At 37.4% G+C, this 15,757-nt stretch overlaps 1 protein-coding gene across 1 annotated transcript in view; it reads left to right on the top strand.

Annotated features, from left to right (window-relative positions):
• LOC138045642 (squamous cell carcinoma antigen recognized by T-cells 3-like) overlaps positions 1-15,757 on the top strand; it is a 43,283-nt gene that overhangs the window by 1,556 nt on the left and 25,970 nt on the right. Inside the window, exons 2-11 of the mRNA XM_068892213.1 lie at positions 257-383; positions 1,872-1,976; positions 5,717-5,841; positions 7,590-7,649; positions 8,076-8,119; positions 8,581-8,642; positions 11,308-11,432; positions 13,848-14,003; positions 15,118-15,222; positions 15,577-15,610. Of these exons, the coding sequence (XP_068748314.1) occupies positions 257-383; positions 1,872-1,976; positions 5,717-5,841; positions 7,590-7,649; positions 8,076-8,119; positions 8,581-8,642; positions 11,308-11,432; positions 13,848-14,003; positions 15,118-15,222; positions 15,577-15,610 (943 nt within the window). The remainder of the gene's footprint in view (positions 1-256; positions 384-1,871; positions 1,977-5,716; positions 5,842-7,589; positions 7,650-8,075; positions 8,120-8,580; positions 8,643-11,307; positions 11,433-13,847; positions 14,004-15,117; positions 15,223-15,576; positions 15,611-15,757) is intronic.

The following is a 15,757-nucleotide window of genomic DNA, read 5'->3' as shown; positions in this document are numbered from 1 at the left end:
GATTTTACTCATCAATGGGAAACCCCCAGATGTCAATGGGTTAATTGTAATTCATTGCAAGCATTTGGTTTTAGTTTAGAACAGAACCTTGTGGCTGTGCAGTGGAATTTTTAACACCATGGTTTTACTTGCATGAAATCTTTTCTCCAGATGTTTCTTGGTTCATTCATTTAATGAATAAAAGAAGAGTCAGTGCCAGATCCTATTCTATGTTCCAATTATACATTAACAAAGATTTTTCTGCATAATTTTTTAGGTTGCTAGTAACCCATATCATTATGACTCTCATGTGGAGCTAATTAAACTGCTTAGAGAATCTGGTGATCTCGACAAGGTTAGGCAAGCTAGGGAAGGCATGAGCAAAATCTTTCCTCTTACTCAAGGTATTATGATTCAAATTAACATAATTTATGTGCCTCTTTTTCTTAAATTATAGCCTAATTCATTATTTTATTTGCGTCCCCATCCCCCATTTTGCCCATCCCTCTCCCTGAGAGTGATGGAATTTTAGATTAGAGACACCAGCAAATTTTGATCCCTTCAGAAATCTTTCCAAAGCTCCATACAAGCATATTTTGGGTCTCATTTGGGTGCTAAAAAAACATGAGATTGTGGACTACAGCCATTGATTGCAGGGTGCAAATAGGATAGAAGACCCATTTGACCTAAGAAATAGCAATGCTTTTCACTAGTTTTGTACAACCTTACTTTGTCATTGAGGAGGTGTAAATTTACTGTTTTGCTTTTCTTCTTTTGGCAACTTAACCCATTGCCTCCTGAGAGTGAAAATTGTGGATTTTACTTTGTCTAACGGCAGACAATTTTTCTCGTCAGTGGCCTGGGGCCGCTTCAATAAATAGGGGTACAGCTGTAAATGAGTTAAAAGCGGCTGATACAATGTAGGTCTCTACATGCTACTTGGTGGAGATGTTGATATACCTATGGTACAGCTCAGAGATGAGCGTCCAAAAAAATGCATGTGAAATGTGTGTGCAAAAAGCAGATGCGCGTCTGTTTGCTTCTGCGTGTGAAAGTGATGCGTCTGTAGGGCTGTCAAAAAGGTGTGGTAGCAGGCCGAAATGGCTACCTACTTACCTATCTTTAGCCTGTTACTTTCTTCTCAATTCGTTGTTAACTTTGACAAGTTAAAAACAATGGATATGTGAAACAAATCCTCTTCAGTTTTCCAAGTCAAGTTAGGACACATTTCAACCATTTTAAACATATTTACCTGTCCACACACGATCAAAGTGAAGGAAGGCTCATAAAACACCTGGGATATTTTCACTGGACTGGATCTCAGGCTTCTGCATGTGCCAAAATGGCTTCGGCCCCCAAAAAACCAAGGTAGACAATGCTAAGCACATTTTTTCCCTCTCGTTTGATTGAGCAAGCCAAAGGTAAGGGCTTTTTTGCATAGTTGGAGTATTGGATAAAAAACCTCACAATTTCTGTGATTTCAGTCCCCAAAATCAGGAAGTGCGTAAATCGCTCTACAGCAAACTTACACATTTTGTTTCACTGGATTCTTGCTCGGTAGAGCAATCACCAACAAAATGGTTAAAAAATGGTAAATGTAGCCTTAATTTTTACTGTTTTCTTAGGTCCAAAAGCTACATGTACCTAGAAAATGCTGAAAATAGCATTTCCAAACACCTAATTTTCAAAATTTTATGGGGGAGCATGCCCCCAGACCCTCCCCCGTAGACTACTGCCTTGTCGTGGTGGGGGAACTCAGTTGCTTTGAGCTCCTAAAGTTAAAATAAACTTTATTGGGGGGTGGGGGGTCTCAAATGGCTGGTGAATAGTGGTGCATGCATTTTAGTTCAGTGTTATTATTTTGGTTTCCTTTTTAATTATTGCTTGCTTAGAGCTTTGGTCAGAGTGGTTCAAGGATGAAATGCCATTGGCATGCATACCAGAACATAAAGAAAAGGTCATCACACTGTTTGAACAAGCTGTTAAAGACTACCAGTGTAAGTATATTGTACAATTAAGTCTACCTGATGCATGATATGTCACCCACATCTAAACTGAAAAAGAAACCAGTCTCACCCACTATCATGTGGAAGTGTCCCAGAACATACAGGGCAGGGTATTACAGCAACAGTGAGAGCATGTGTACCTGTAGTGTCTTCTTTTCTGTGGGCTGTTGTTACATGTATGTAGAGACATTAAAGTGCCTATAAACCCGAATTTTTTGTTTTGCTTCGAGAAATCTTTGTATCGCTCTGAGCAAAATGGCGCAAAAATTTTTGTTTTTGGTTAAAACCGGAATTTTTTACGAATTTTTAAAGTGTGGTTTTCTCTGCCCGCAACCGGGTAAAAGGGAGACTGGGCCTAGTGACGTAATTCCTGGACATTAGCATCAGGCAAATCAACAGAGGAGACGCGTAGTTTTGTAGTTTTACTTGCGTGCCGGGGAAAACAATCTAAGTTCGTCTGGCGTTTTCAACGAGCGTACGTGTGAAGCAAGAAATGGCTTCGAACGACTTCATTCTGTCCTCCGGTTCAGATACGGAAGTTTCAGAAATGGAAGATTACGAGCTGGAAGGTGAAGGTTCACCAAACTCGAGCTTTGCGGCCAGCGATGAGGAAGACACGCACGAGGCATTCAATGATTCCCAATGAGCACGTTTCGATTTAACAAAATCGACCCACTTCTTCCTTCGCTTTTGCTTTTCGCTTTCACTTTTACCGTAAAACGGTATGGGATGAAGCAGTATCCCTTTCTCTTTGTTTCGAACATTGCTACAACCGAAAACAACACATTTCTCAGGCATGGCTTCACCTCTGATGGAAATCACAACAAGTTCACAGTCCAGGTTTTACGTCACGAATTACACTCGACCCATTCCCTTTCGGAAAGCTCACCAGCTCGGTAATGGGTTTTCGAATCTCGCATTTCCGCCACTTTGAAAATTCGTAAAAAATTCCGGTTTTAACCAAAAACAAAAATTTTTGCGCCATTTTGCTCAGAGCGTTACAAAGATTTCTCAAAGCAAAACAAAAAATTCGGGTTTATAGGCACTTTAAGTAATGTTTAAAAACAGCAGTATTTTATGTGCTTTGTGTTTTTTAACCCGATAAAACACATGCTGAGAGTTTTTTGAATGGCTTCAAAGGCATTCCACAAAAAGCGTGTCCCTTGCGTAGGGGTCTGGACAAAGGTTCAAATTGTGGCCTGGGGGAAGAGACTAGCATGATATATACATGTACATGTACTGGCATGTTGCAGGTCATTTTGTTCCTTAGGTTAATTTGCAACCAAACTAGGTCGTTTTGTTTCAACCTAGGTTATTATGAACTGTGTAAAAAAGGGTAAATGGGGCCTGGATTTTTAGGGGGAATAAAAAAGAAAACACCTTTCCCTTGCCTTCTGTTCTTCGTCCATTTACCATCTCTCCCTCTCCTTTCCCCCTTACTGTCCTTGCTTACTACCACCGGACTGTGCCTCTTACCTTGAACTTTCACAACATTCCATGCCGCTCCAAGGATTCGAACCCTCGAACCATAGGACATCCGAGAAGGCAACTGAAGGCGTTAAGCTATTCCAACCCTTCACGACAACCACCATTTCCCACATGCATAAATGATATAAAGTGAGACTTGGAAAAATTAATAGTCAAATATTGTATGAAGTTTATTTATGTGGCTATGCAAAATACACCAGGAACAAGGCATCATTTCTAGTCATAATAACAAACGGGTTTTCGCCGCAAACGCAGCATTCCCACGGAGAAAAAAAGATGGTGGCACGGGCAAATAGAACAACAAAAGATAATCTTTGCAGTTGAATCAAAGAAAAGAACTTGTCTCGGAACCACTGGTGTCATCATCTTGGAGAAACCGCTTGTAAAAAAAACATGTAGGTAACAATTGGCAAAATGCCGTATGAAGTGGTTTTCGGAATCGCTCGGAGAAAAGAAAATGGAAAGCCACAAATGATTGGACAAGTCACAGCTACAGTACATCACATGCAGAGCAGGAAAATGGTGAATAATTTGAAAAAGGGGCAGGATGAGCCTGACATTAAAGGAGAGCGGTGTCTGACACTTGCCAACTGCAGACCGCGCACTGCAGACTAACCCTGAATCACAATTAATTGAAAGCTAACTTTCAAAAATGGCTCCTGAGGCTTAAATACTGTTTATCAGCACTGTTTGAAATGGGTGTTTAGCTTAAATACTGCTTATTAGCGTTATTTGCAGGCAGCCAGCAGTCTGCCTTTTGCAGTTATCATACACCAGAAAGGGAAGAAGAAAAAGAAGAAGTTCGAACTTCAGGATTATGTGGGCAATGGCGCTGAACATTAATAAAATGGAAAAGGAAACGCCCCTTCATCCAAATGTGCTACTTGCTCAAATTGAAGAACTTGAAGGGGACTGTGCCAAAATAATCACAAAATTTGGATTTATCACTACAAGCAGACTCAGCAAAATTGAAAAAAAAGAAACAAATATTTTATTTCATAATTCAAAAGAAATAACACTTACAAGAGCCTACAAAATGGTTTCTAATCAATAGATTATGAAACCCTTTTTCCTGACTTTTCAAAATTTTGTCTTTACTTGCCCTTGATTATTACGAATTCAAAGTAAGCAAAAGATAGAGGAAATAACTAAGCAAATTAAAAATCAAGGAGACATCATGGATGTTTCAGTTCTTTTATTCCTTGGACGATAATTCAATATTGTTGCCCTCTAGCTGCCATCCTAAGGAGATTCATCAATGAACAATGTCCTAAAAAGCTCTGAGAAAGAAAAGTAGAATCGGTTATCATGCACTGTATGCCTAACCCCAATCGTAATGCTAACCATTTAAAATCAGTGCCTAGACTTAGCAACCATAATTTTGGGGTTTTATAAAAATACTCATGAAAATCTAAGCTGCACTAAGTTCATCCCTTTTCCTCTAGGACCAATTTACTAACCAATATATTACATGTACCTTCTAATAATTGATGGGTTTTTGTTGATATTTCCTACTATCAATTTCAACCTAGTTTAAATTAAAATGACCTAGGTTGAAACAAAATAACCTAGTTTGGTTGCAATTAACCTAAGGAACAAAATGACCTGCAACATATACATAAAAGGAGTGTTTTATCAGGATTAATTCATGTGCATGTGACATCTTATTGAATAGATGTGTTTGATAGCCTGTTAGGCTCACTTTGTTCATGAGTTATTATTAAAAGTGACTGATGATCTTAATACATGATTGTATACATGTAAGCACAAACAACAGTCATCTTATGAAAATATTAATATTGGGGGCATAGTACTGCTGTTTGGGGAATTTACATTGCACAAATTTATTAATCACAATGATTATTATTGTACACATCAAAAAGTTGGATTACCAAAATTAAGGATGTAATAGACCGAATGCATAAATGGCGGCCAAAAAAATATTCTTTTGTTTATGTGCTAATTAGCCTCTTACGCGTCATTTGCATGGACAAAATACAAAAGAAAAGGTGCTTGAGAGCGAGGCTAGTGAGTCTAATTAGCACATAAACTAAAGAATTTTTTTTTGGCCGCCATTTATGCGTTCGGTCTATACCCTGCCTTTTAAAGCGAGTCTTGATTTGTGTTCAAGCTACATGTATTTGCGGCACAGACACAAACGTCCTGAGGGTTCTCATCACTTTTTCAACGTTACATTTATTTGTTGTAAATATTTCTGGTCCATACTGGTATTTTGATTTTAGCTGTCCAGTTATGGACTCTGTATTGTCAATTTATGATGGACATCATGGAAGGTGAAGACAGTCTTGAGGGTGTCAGGTCAACGTTTGAAAAAGCCATTATTGCCGCTGGTCTTCATGTTACTGAGGTATGTGTACAGTCATGTAACTTACATTTAGCTTTATCTTTTAGTTGTGCAACATTTTGAGTGAATGAGCTATGAATGAGCCCATCAACTGATATTCCTTCTGTGTCATATAGCATTGTGTATGAAGTAGTGGATTAACCTCAACACTTGTGGACACCTATGTAGTCAAATATTTTCATGACAGTACAATACATTTTACCCGTGTATTAAGAGAGTATACCATAATGATAATACTAAATAAGTGAAAATAAATACATACAGTACCGGTACAGTATAAATGCTTTGTTTATAGTGGAGTGTACCTAGCTAGTTCACAGGCACCCCACTTCTAACTAGTAATAGTTTTCACTACATCTGCACCCACCTAAGATCTATAAATAAATATGGATGGCAGTTGAGGTGTTTTCCAATTAATATGTGTTGCATTTTGTGATGTCGTCATAATTATTATGCTACATGTCATGTAATTAAAAGTGAAAAATGCAAGGAAGGGATGGGCAAAAACAAACAGCATTTATTTTCAATTGCCATCAACGTTTATTTGATGTGCTATTAATTGAAAAGCTGTTTACATAATTATGGAAAATGTCTTGAAAATATAACATTAAGAAAGGAACAGGAACATCAATTAGAGGGCAACATTTTGTTTGTCTTTTTTTTATTATCCACATGGTTCTTTCCACGGTACCTTGACATACTATAAAAATGATAGGAACAAAACTCAGTTATTGCATGTACAGCTGTATATTCAGATTGCTGTTTAACGTCATCTGTAAATAACTGTTGTAACTATGATTGAAGATTGTTTGAAAATGTTGATACTGAGACTATGCTTTAACTTTCTGAGTTTGCATCTACATGTAGCAGTTTGTGGGCCAAATCTGTCACCCCTGTGTTTGATTGGTGTCTGACAAATCGTCGCCACTGTTTCTGATTTGTGCCTGAAAAATCCATTTCTGACCCAGGGAAATATGATTTTCTATCATGTACTATAATCTTTGATTTTCAAAGTAAAATGAATTGCTGTAAATATTCAAAAATTACTCACCTTCAATTGCTATGCTGAACAGCACTTCGATATCGATACTTCTTGTGACTTTCTGCCTCATGAATCAAGTTACCTCCTGAATTCGGTGAGCAATACCAATACCACCTTGCACACTCGATCGAGCAAATAAAGATTGCTTTACTCTCCACATCATCTACCGATTTACATATTTTCCCTTTTTACGTGGGGGCGTCTAGGTTTGCGTACTCGGGTGTTGGCCTCTGCACCAAAACCCTGCGGTGGCAATAATCTGTAAGAAACAGTCAAAATGTAACAGAAACATGATTAAGAACCCCAATTGGGAGGACGCAACAAAGCGTGGTAGAGTTGAATTCATGATAACTGGATAAAAAACCAAACCAGAGGTTAGATCAAATTTATTTGGCGGTCCTCAGAATTTTTCTCATCCAATTATTTCCAAATTGGACAGCATGTAGTCCTATTACATAATACAAATTAATATTACCCAATGTAAGGCTTACGTACATTTAGTGCAAGCTGTCTTTGTCTTATACAAGCACTGCGACATGTATATTAAATCAGGATAAATTTTTAAGTCAGAGTCCCTAAGGTTATCTCTAGTAATGCTTGGTAAAAGATGTTCAGAGATTTATAACAGAGGTGATGGGTTACTTTTCACTTTATGCAGTGGCCATCAAGGAAGAAGACCCTACCCTCACACAAGTTTCCTCTTTTTTAGGGATCAGCGATATGGGATGGCTATAGAGAGTTTGAATCAGACATTTTAGAATCTCTTGAGGTAAAACTTGAATGTGTCTTAATTAAGCTGCACCAAATATCGTAGAATGCATAACTGCATAACAACAGAGTTTGAGGTCAAACCACAAGACAGATAGTGGGTACTTTTCATCCATGTGTGAGTGCATTTATTTGACTAGTTTAACTTTTGTTCACTCAGATTGAAAACCGATGATAAGGGACAAAATAACTTTTGGCAATTTTGTTGAGGAATTTAAGCAAATGTGGTCACTACAGTGACTATTCTGTAAAACAGAAAAAATAATGGTTATTGTAACATTATTATAAGGGTTCTGTTTAGTTGTGCTGACATTTTCCCCCAGTGTGCCAATATCAAAGAATCTGGCTATGGAAAATTTGTACCTTGAGTTCTCATTGTTACTGCAGTTTCGTTGTCATTTTTTTGTTCTTTTTTTTTTTTTTGCAGCAAATGGTTTCAGAAGAAAACAAAGAAGCTATGATGGAGAAAATGTATTAAGTGATTATACCTTATATTTTTTGTAGAAAATTAACATAAAGTGGGTCAGATTGATTTATTAATAATAATAATTATTGATCATGGTCATTCTTTATGTTCATTTTAAGAGTATTGCAGCTTTGTTTCGTTTTGTTTTGTCTATTCTGAGAGCAGGCTCACTTTTGGGTGAGTAATGTGGCGGTGGAGCTGCCAGCGTGTGAGAAAAATGGGGCAGGGAATAGCGGTGGAGCCTCCAGTGTGTGAGAAGAACGAAATTCTTTGCTTCATGCCCAAAACAACTGGGCCTGCTCGCAGCCTTTTCTTTTTTAATGCGTTGGCTCTCCGATCAATTCTCATGGCATTGTCCAAGAGAAGAAATTATTTAAGATTTGCTAACTGTTGTGCTTCCATAAAATGTATGGTCACTTAAAATCACTTTGCTTTAAAACATTCATTTTCCTTCTTTTTTCTTCAGTGCTGCTCAAAGGGAGAGAGTTGTGTCAATTTATAAAAGGCAGCTGGCTGTACCTCTCCTAGGTAACAATAGCAGCAACCTATTTGAGCCACGGGCAGGGACTTGAAGTGAATACAATGTATTTCGCATGCCAGGATGGTGGTCTCTCGGAGGTTTTTTTTAGTGAAAAGATATTTAGCAACATAAATGTGGTAAAGGCAAGACAAATTGAAATGGAAAACAGCTCACTTCATGTTGCTATCTGTGGCCTTAAAAGGACGCTTGCTTAAGCTCCCTTAGTAATTTTATGAAAAAAATAATAAAACATGTAATTCTGATGATAGCCATATGATTTAAGATGAGAGAACTTGTGCCATCAAGTATACAAACACCAAACTATATAAAATAGGCGTAGGTAGATAATATTATTGTGGATAGATGTACATTTTGAACATCTAACCGAGGAACTTTGTATCATAATTTCACCATATCCATGTAGTTGCTCTCACGTAAGATCATTTTGGAGTAGCTTTGAACTGTTCTGGTTTTCATCTATGAATGAAAAGATTTCCATTACTTTGCAAGATGTGGTGCTTGGCAATCTAACAAGGCAATGCCCCTTACGTAATTATCATTATTCTCCTTATTGCAAAGCTTTATATTTGGAACTCAGGGCTCAAAGTTTATTTTTGGCTTTGGGAGCACTTGTGCTACCAGGTGTAAATTTCTAGGCGCACTGCCAAAATTTTAGGCGCACAGCTAAAAATTTTAGGAGCACAGCTTAAAATACTGGTGGCACCAAAAAATCAGAAAACTTCAGACGTTGTGTAAGTAATCATTTATTTGCATTATCTTTTATTTTGAACGATCCCTGTGTTTGTTTCGACTTTCAGGCTCTTACTGTACGTTGGAGGTAACAATAATACTGTCATGTGTTTTTTAAATTAACCTTCTCAATTTCACGTAGTATTACACTTCATGGTACGTTCAAGACAACAGAAAAATCTGCATTCCGAGTTCCTTTTGAACTTAACATTAACACTGTCAGTCTGCTCACAAGTTTCATTTAATTTTGATTTGTAAAAGTAATACACTTTTGGTTTAAAGCTGATACACAGCTTAGACGTAGAACCACGTCGTTAATACAACATCAACGCGATCATTCGAAATCCGGTGAGTCCCATGAATCAGCAACTGAAATTAATTCATCTGGCCATCTTCTGTAAGCAAAGTTAGGACGCCTTGATCTCTGACCACTGCTAAACCACTTGACAACTGCTGGTGTTGGGTCAAAAGCTTCTAATTCTGGTCCTTCCATACTGATGCGGATTAGGTCTTCTGTTGTCGACACGTGGAGGCTGCTTCTTACATCAGACTTGATTCTCCTCTGGGCAGAAAATCCCCGCTCACACTGAGCACTACTTATGGGAATAACCAACATAATTTCAGCCAGATGTAGCAGGTTCTGAGGAAAAAGAAACCATGAGCGTTTCGTACGGGAATAAATTACATTGTTGACTGCGCATTGATTTAACTGGGATATAGTTCATTGTTTTAAAATCGTTCTTACCTTGAAGAAAAAAAGTCTCTTAACCCAGGTTGTTTTGACATTCTTGGCTCTGGCTTGACCTTTCACATCATAGTTAGTTCGCTATGTTCACATCGACTGGTGAACTCGATTGCGGCTCGATTGCCGAGAAGCACGTGCTTTAAAGGCGGCTTTCACTCGCACGTGTCAGCGGAGTCTTCACAAAACCAAAAGGGGCTGCGATGGAATGTAGACATTGAGCTACGAGTTCGGAGAAACCACAGGGGAAAACGACAAATACGACACACGCTGATGCAAGGAAAACGATGTAGCTGTATTCTTTGGATCCTGATTGTGTCATTTTGATTGAATTTATTATTTCAAGCTTCCGTTTCGTGTCTGACGAGTTGAAGTACATAAGGATGGTCAGGCAAGCACTAAACTCCAGGATTTTTAGGAGCGCAGGTGCGACCACACATGATTTTTTAGGCGCACAATTAAAAATCTAGTCGCATGTGTGACCAGCTGGTCGCAAACTTTGAGCCCTGACTGCAGAAGAATTCAAGTCCCAGTAATTCCAAATATTAATAGTACCACTTTAAATTATTGACAGTCACATACAGTCGGGCCATACTTGAGACTGAAGGCACAGTTTTTCCCAATACGGTCCGACCTAGGCCGGCAAATAACATATAAATTTTTTTCTACAGGATTGCAGTGAAAGGGCCTAAAATGTCTATTGCGTGACAGAAATTCATGTTAACGAAAAAGGAGTGCATGGCTTGAACTGTAATGAGCTTCATGGACTGACAAAAGACATCAAAGTGTTGGTTGTGTTTCCAAAATTTTTTTTTCTTAAAGTACGTTTTCCTTGTTGGGATAATAAAGTTCACTTTCGCTATGATAGCTCTCATTATCAGAATCTAAAATATTACATTTTACATGTGCGTTGTTAACAACACTTTACACTTTTACAAAAAGCTTTCAAAAAGTTGCTAAAGTTGGAAACTTTATAGCGCTCTGTATCCGGGGTCCGGATGAGAAAATCGAGACTGCTCGAGTACGCGCGATTAGCCAATCATATTCAAGGATTTAAAATTCTGGACTGCTGAGAAGCTGGAGAAAAAAATAAAGTGACTTATCTACCGGATTTAAGTTTATAAAGGTGTTTTGGGGGCTGTTTCAATGCAAGTGGACTTCTTTTGAATTACACACAATAGGTATGCAGGGAACCCTGAGGGAGTTTGAGGACTGGCTCGAGGACTCCATTCCTGAAGCTGTTACAATTGTCTATGAGAAAGCATTAGCAAAACTAGAAGAATGCCTTCCATATGAGGATACACTGGTGAGCCTTGATGAGTTATTGCTATATTAAAAATAAAGGAGGATAGAATTAGCATAATGTGGGCAGAGGTGTAAATCAACTTGTGTATGGTTTATACTATAAGGGATAGAGGAGAAGAACATTGGACATCTCGTGACAATTACACGATGTACATACCGTATTTACCCGTGTATAAGTCGATCCCATGTATAAGTCGACCCCCCATTTTTGATGGCAAAAAAAGCAATTTCTTAATTTCTTTGCTAAATGTTCATGGGATTACTAATCTTGCATTCTTCGATTTCTGGAACTGTGGATTCACAAAAAATTAAGGGCCTCAAGCGGTTAATAGTTTTGTGCTTCAGCGGTTGTTGTATGTGCCGGCATTTTGTCCTTGAATTTCGAAAAAGTTCTCAGAAAATCGAACATGTAAACCTCAAACTAACCTGTTTCGTTGTTCAAGGATAAAGGGCTTTAGAGGATAAGCACAACATCACAGAAGCAGGAGTCAATCTTTGAAAATAACTTCAAAAACGATGCGAAATGTGCAAGGTTTAATTGGTGCTTGACTTATAATTTCTCACATGGCAAACGAAACAAAACTCATAAACCACACAATACAAAGTTTGCAAAAGCATTTAAATCCTCCAGGTTTGTATAAAGAATAAAAAACAATCATTACCAACCAGCATTTTCAGGCAACACGAGTGACGATCATGCTTGCACGCAAACACGAGGTATTGCGCCAGGTTACTAAGCCATTGAAGGATCGCGTTTTATTTGAAGAAACGAGAATGTTTTTTAGAGCTTTCCGCCTTTGGAAAACAAAAATTTCTAGTGTCTATCTCATATTTGTGCTTGTGAGTATCTTCAACATTTAAAGTAAAACAAATCCTTTTTCATTTCAACTGGAATTGCTTAAGTACATTCATTTTGAAGTCTTTCGTCCACTGCGTTCGTTATGCCCAAAGACCACATTATGATGTTAATTTTGAATAAATTACTTAGCTGAAACTTGGCTCGAAATCTTTGACCCATGTATAAGTCGAGGGCGATTTTTGGAGCTTCTTTTGAGGCCATAAAAGGTCGACTTATACACGGGTAAATACGGTAGATCAGAAGGTCACCAACGTAATATTCCCATGCACCATATTCAAGTATTTCACATAGTGCTGATCAACAGTGTTCAATTCAAAGCACCTATTCTGAATAGCACTGATCCACAAGTACTTAAGTCTTACGCCCATTTTAAAACGGTTACATGTACTGTGGCTTTCAATTTTTGTGATGGGCACTCATTTAAATATTGTGAAAACTCACACTTGCTCACCGGCTTGCTTCAATGGTCTATTACAGTGTGTACATGTACATACATACACGATAGTCTAGTGGTTATCAATGATGCAATTACTGCTGCCGTGGACCGAACCCACATAGCGCTAATGATGCAAAATGTCGCTGTATGGTCCATGTTCAACCTTCTCAACCTTCATGTTCTTTAAAAAATAAGGTAAGGATTAACTTCATATAACTGAAGTGAAAGAGGAAATGTCCTTCTCGTCTATCCCAAAGAACCCTCACCCTTAATGTGCAGTACCTTAAGAGGCTTGATTTCAAAGTTTGGCGTCATTCACTATCAATTACCAGGGTCGAGGGTTCACATGATTTTCTAATAAGGTTGATGGTTTTGTTGTATGGTTCTTTTCATGGGTGATGGTTTAATGTGAGCTTTTGTTTCTCTCACAATAAAGCAACAATTTTCATTGCTTTAATTTAATTTACGATGTATATGGTTATCAATAATTAAAAGCTTTAGTGCTAAGTAACGCGATTTGGAAGAGTACTCATTCTAAGTACAACAACAAAACTAAATAGACTGTATTCATAAATGGCAGCCAAGAAATTATTCTTTTTCTTTGTGCTAATCATCCACACTAGCCTCACTTTGGAGCTAAAATTATTTTGAATTTGTTCATGCTAACGAGGCTAGTGAAGATGATTAGCATAAACTTGAAGACAAAAGAATAAAAAATTATTTCTTAGCTGCTGCTTATGAACACAGTCCATACTAAAGCATTATTTTTTTGTATGTTACAAATAATTTGCTTTTCCAATTAATAGAAATAAGTGCTGACCTCTAGAAATAGTTATAATTATAGAGTTAAAATAATTTATGTAAATACAGAAATGAATTTGAATGGACTGTAGCCATGCAATGTCTGTTTATTTACACTGTACATTTCTCCTCCACACCACAATAGTAATTTATTATGGAATAATAAATTCAAGTGGAAGATTTCAATTGGCCAATAGTGGGCAAGTCCAAAAATGTTATTAATTAACTTTAGTCATACTTTGTATTTATTTTCCTGCATAAACCATTGCATGCTCTCTGCACTACTTGTTACAGTGGATGTGTAAATTTATCCCATGTAGGCCTCAGCAAAGACTCCCAGGACCACTGAGTACAAATCGTACTTAGAATATGAGTTAAAGAAAGGAGATGCAGCCAGGATACAGTGCTTGTATGAGAGAGCCATGAAGGAGAATTGTCTTGTTGGAGACATGTGGACTGAGTATGCCTCCTATTTGGTAAGCTTTTGAACAACCAGCCTTTTAGTAGGAACTGGTCAAGAACTGAAGAGGCTATTAAAATTCAAATCATTGCTTTCACTTTCTGTATTGATCTTTGTTTGACCAAAGCCGTATAACCATGCACCTCTCAGGACAGCTTATTGGATAGGCTCGGAAACCAATGGATCCTAAGAAACAAACAATGGAAACATCTCCTTCTTACCCTAAAGACAACAAAGCTGTATCCAAGATGATAATGATCAACTTAGTGCACACAAGGCTTTTCAGAGTTGAATTAGTAACTGTTAAATTATACAAGGCCTGGAGATGGTTATGAAACTCACAACTTTTTTTTTGTTTTTCTTTTTCGTTTTTGTTCAGTGTTTTGGCCCTGACCATACAAACCACATCTATTTTCTAAAAGACAGTCAATCAAAAGTTTTGATTAAGTTATTCAAAACTCAGTTGTGAACCAAGGTCACAAGATTGTGCTTGGTCATGGTCAATGTCAATTTGAAGTGCAATGTCACTGGTCTTGCTTTGAAAGTTTCCAGATTTTTATAACAAGCCTATTATTTTATATTGAACTTTGAAATATATAGGATAAAAAATTAATACTTCCAAACTTACCAAAATACAAAGAATTTGAAATCACCAAAAAACGAAATGTTTACTAGCAACTTAGATTATTAATCATTAATTAATAAAGCACATAACTGCACAATGGATACAAGGAAAGGTTACGTTTATACAAACGTTGGCCGTGTAGCAGTTATATTTTAAACAGAGTTAACTGAATAGAGTGTAATGTGAAGTGCTAGATTTCAACTCCATATGAACCATGTGAGCGTTAGCCCTACAGATGGAAATAGGCCCACACACGGACAGCGACCCTCACATGGTTCATATGGAATTGAAATCTAGCACTTCACATTACACTTTATTCAGTTAACTCTGCACAATGGATACCCACTCACTTTTTTTGGGATCATTTGAGTCCTTCCTATGGCTTGGATTTTTCAGTTGTCCTTTTGCCTGTTGCGAAGCAACTATTACCTATCATCCTTCTCTCGGGTGCATTACATCTTCATTCAAACTATGATATTATTATAATTGTTTTTGTCTTCTCCAGGATTCCACCCTGAAAATAACATCAGTGATCATTGGAGTTCATGAACGTGCTGTCAGAAACTGTCCTTGGGTTTCCCTTCTCTGGCAAAACTACATCAGAGCACTGGTATGCTATGGAAAAAATGTTTACCTTAATATTATTGTCCTTAATACTAATCATCATTATTTTTAATTAACAACAGACTGTCCAATTTACCAAAGGGTGGTTTAAATGCCTGAGCTTCTTGAATTTAGGCAAAGATGTGTCGTGTTTTTAAATAATTAGGGTTAGTTAACTCTATTACTTCAAAGTTTTAGCTTGAGGCATGTGCAGAAACCTTTGTTGTAAACATGTATTGACTGTATATTTTGTAAAATGCCCTGGGTGGAAGGTGTAGTTCTCGACAATAATATCATCCTCGTTTAGGATATGAAGTGTGTATTTTTTCTTTATTGTTTTTGGCAACCTTCTGTGTGTAAGGAACGCACTCATCAAGACAAAGGAAAAATCAAAGGTATGGATAATAATTATTTAATAAAAGTGATGAAGATAAAAATGTCTGTAACATTGATAAGAATTTGTCCTTACTACTGATACTGTACCTGTACATGTATTTCCTGCAAACAAAATTAGGCAACTTAATTAACTCGATCCTCGCACT

The sequence above is a fragment of the Montipora capricornis genome, chromosome 4 (assembly GCF_036669925.1).
Source record: "Montipora capricornis isolate CH-2021 chromosome 4, ASM3666992v2, whole genome shotgun sequence".
NCBI classification, from domain to species: domain Eukaryota; kingdom Metazoa; phylum Cnidaria; class Anthozoa; order Scleractinia; family Acroporidae; genus Montipora; species Montipora capricornis.
Note: the sequence above shows the minus strand (reverse complement) of the source record. Positions and strands in the feature narration are given on the sequence as shown.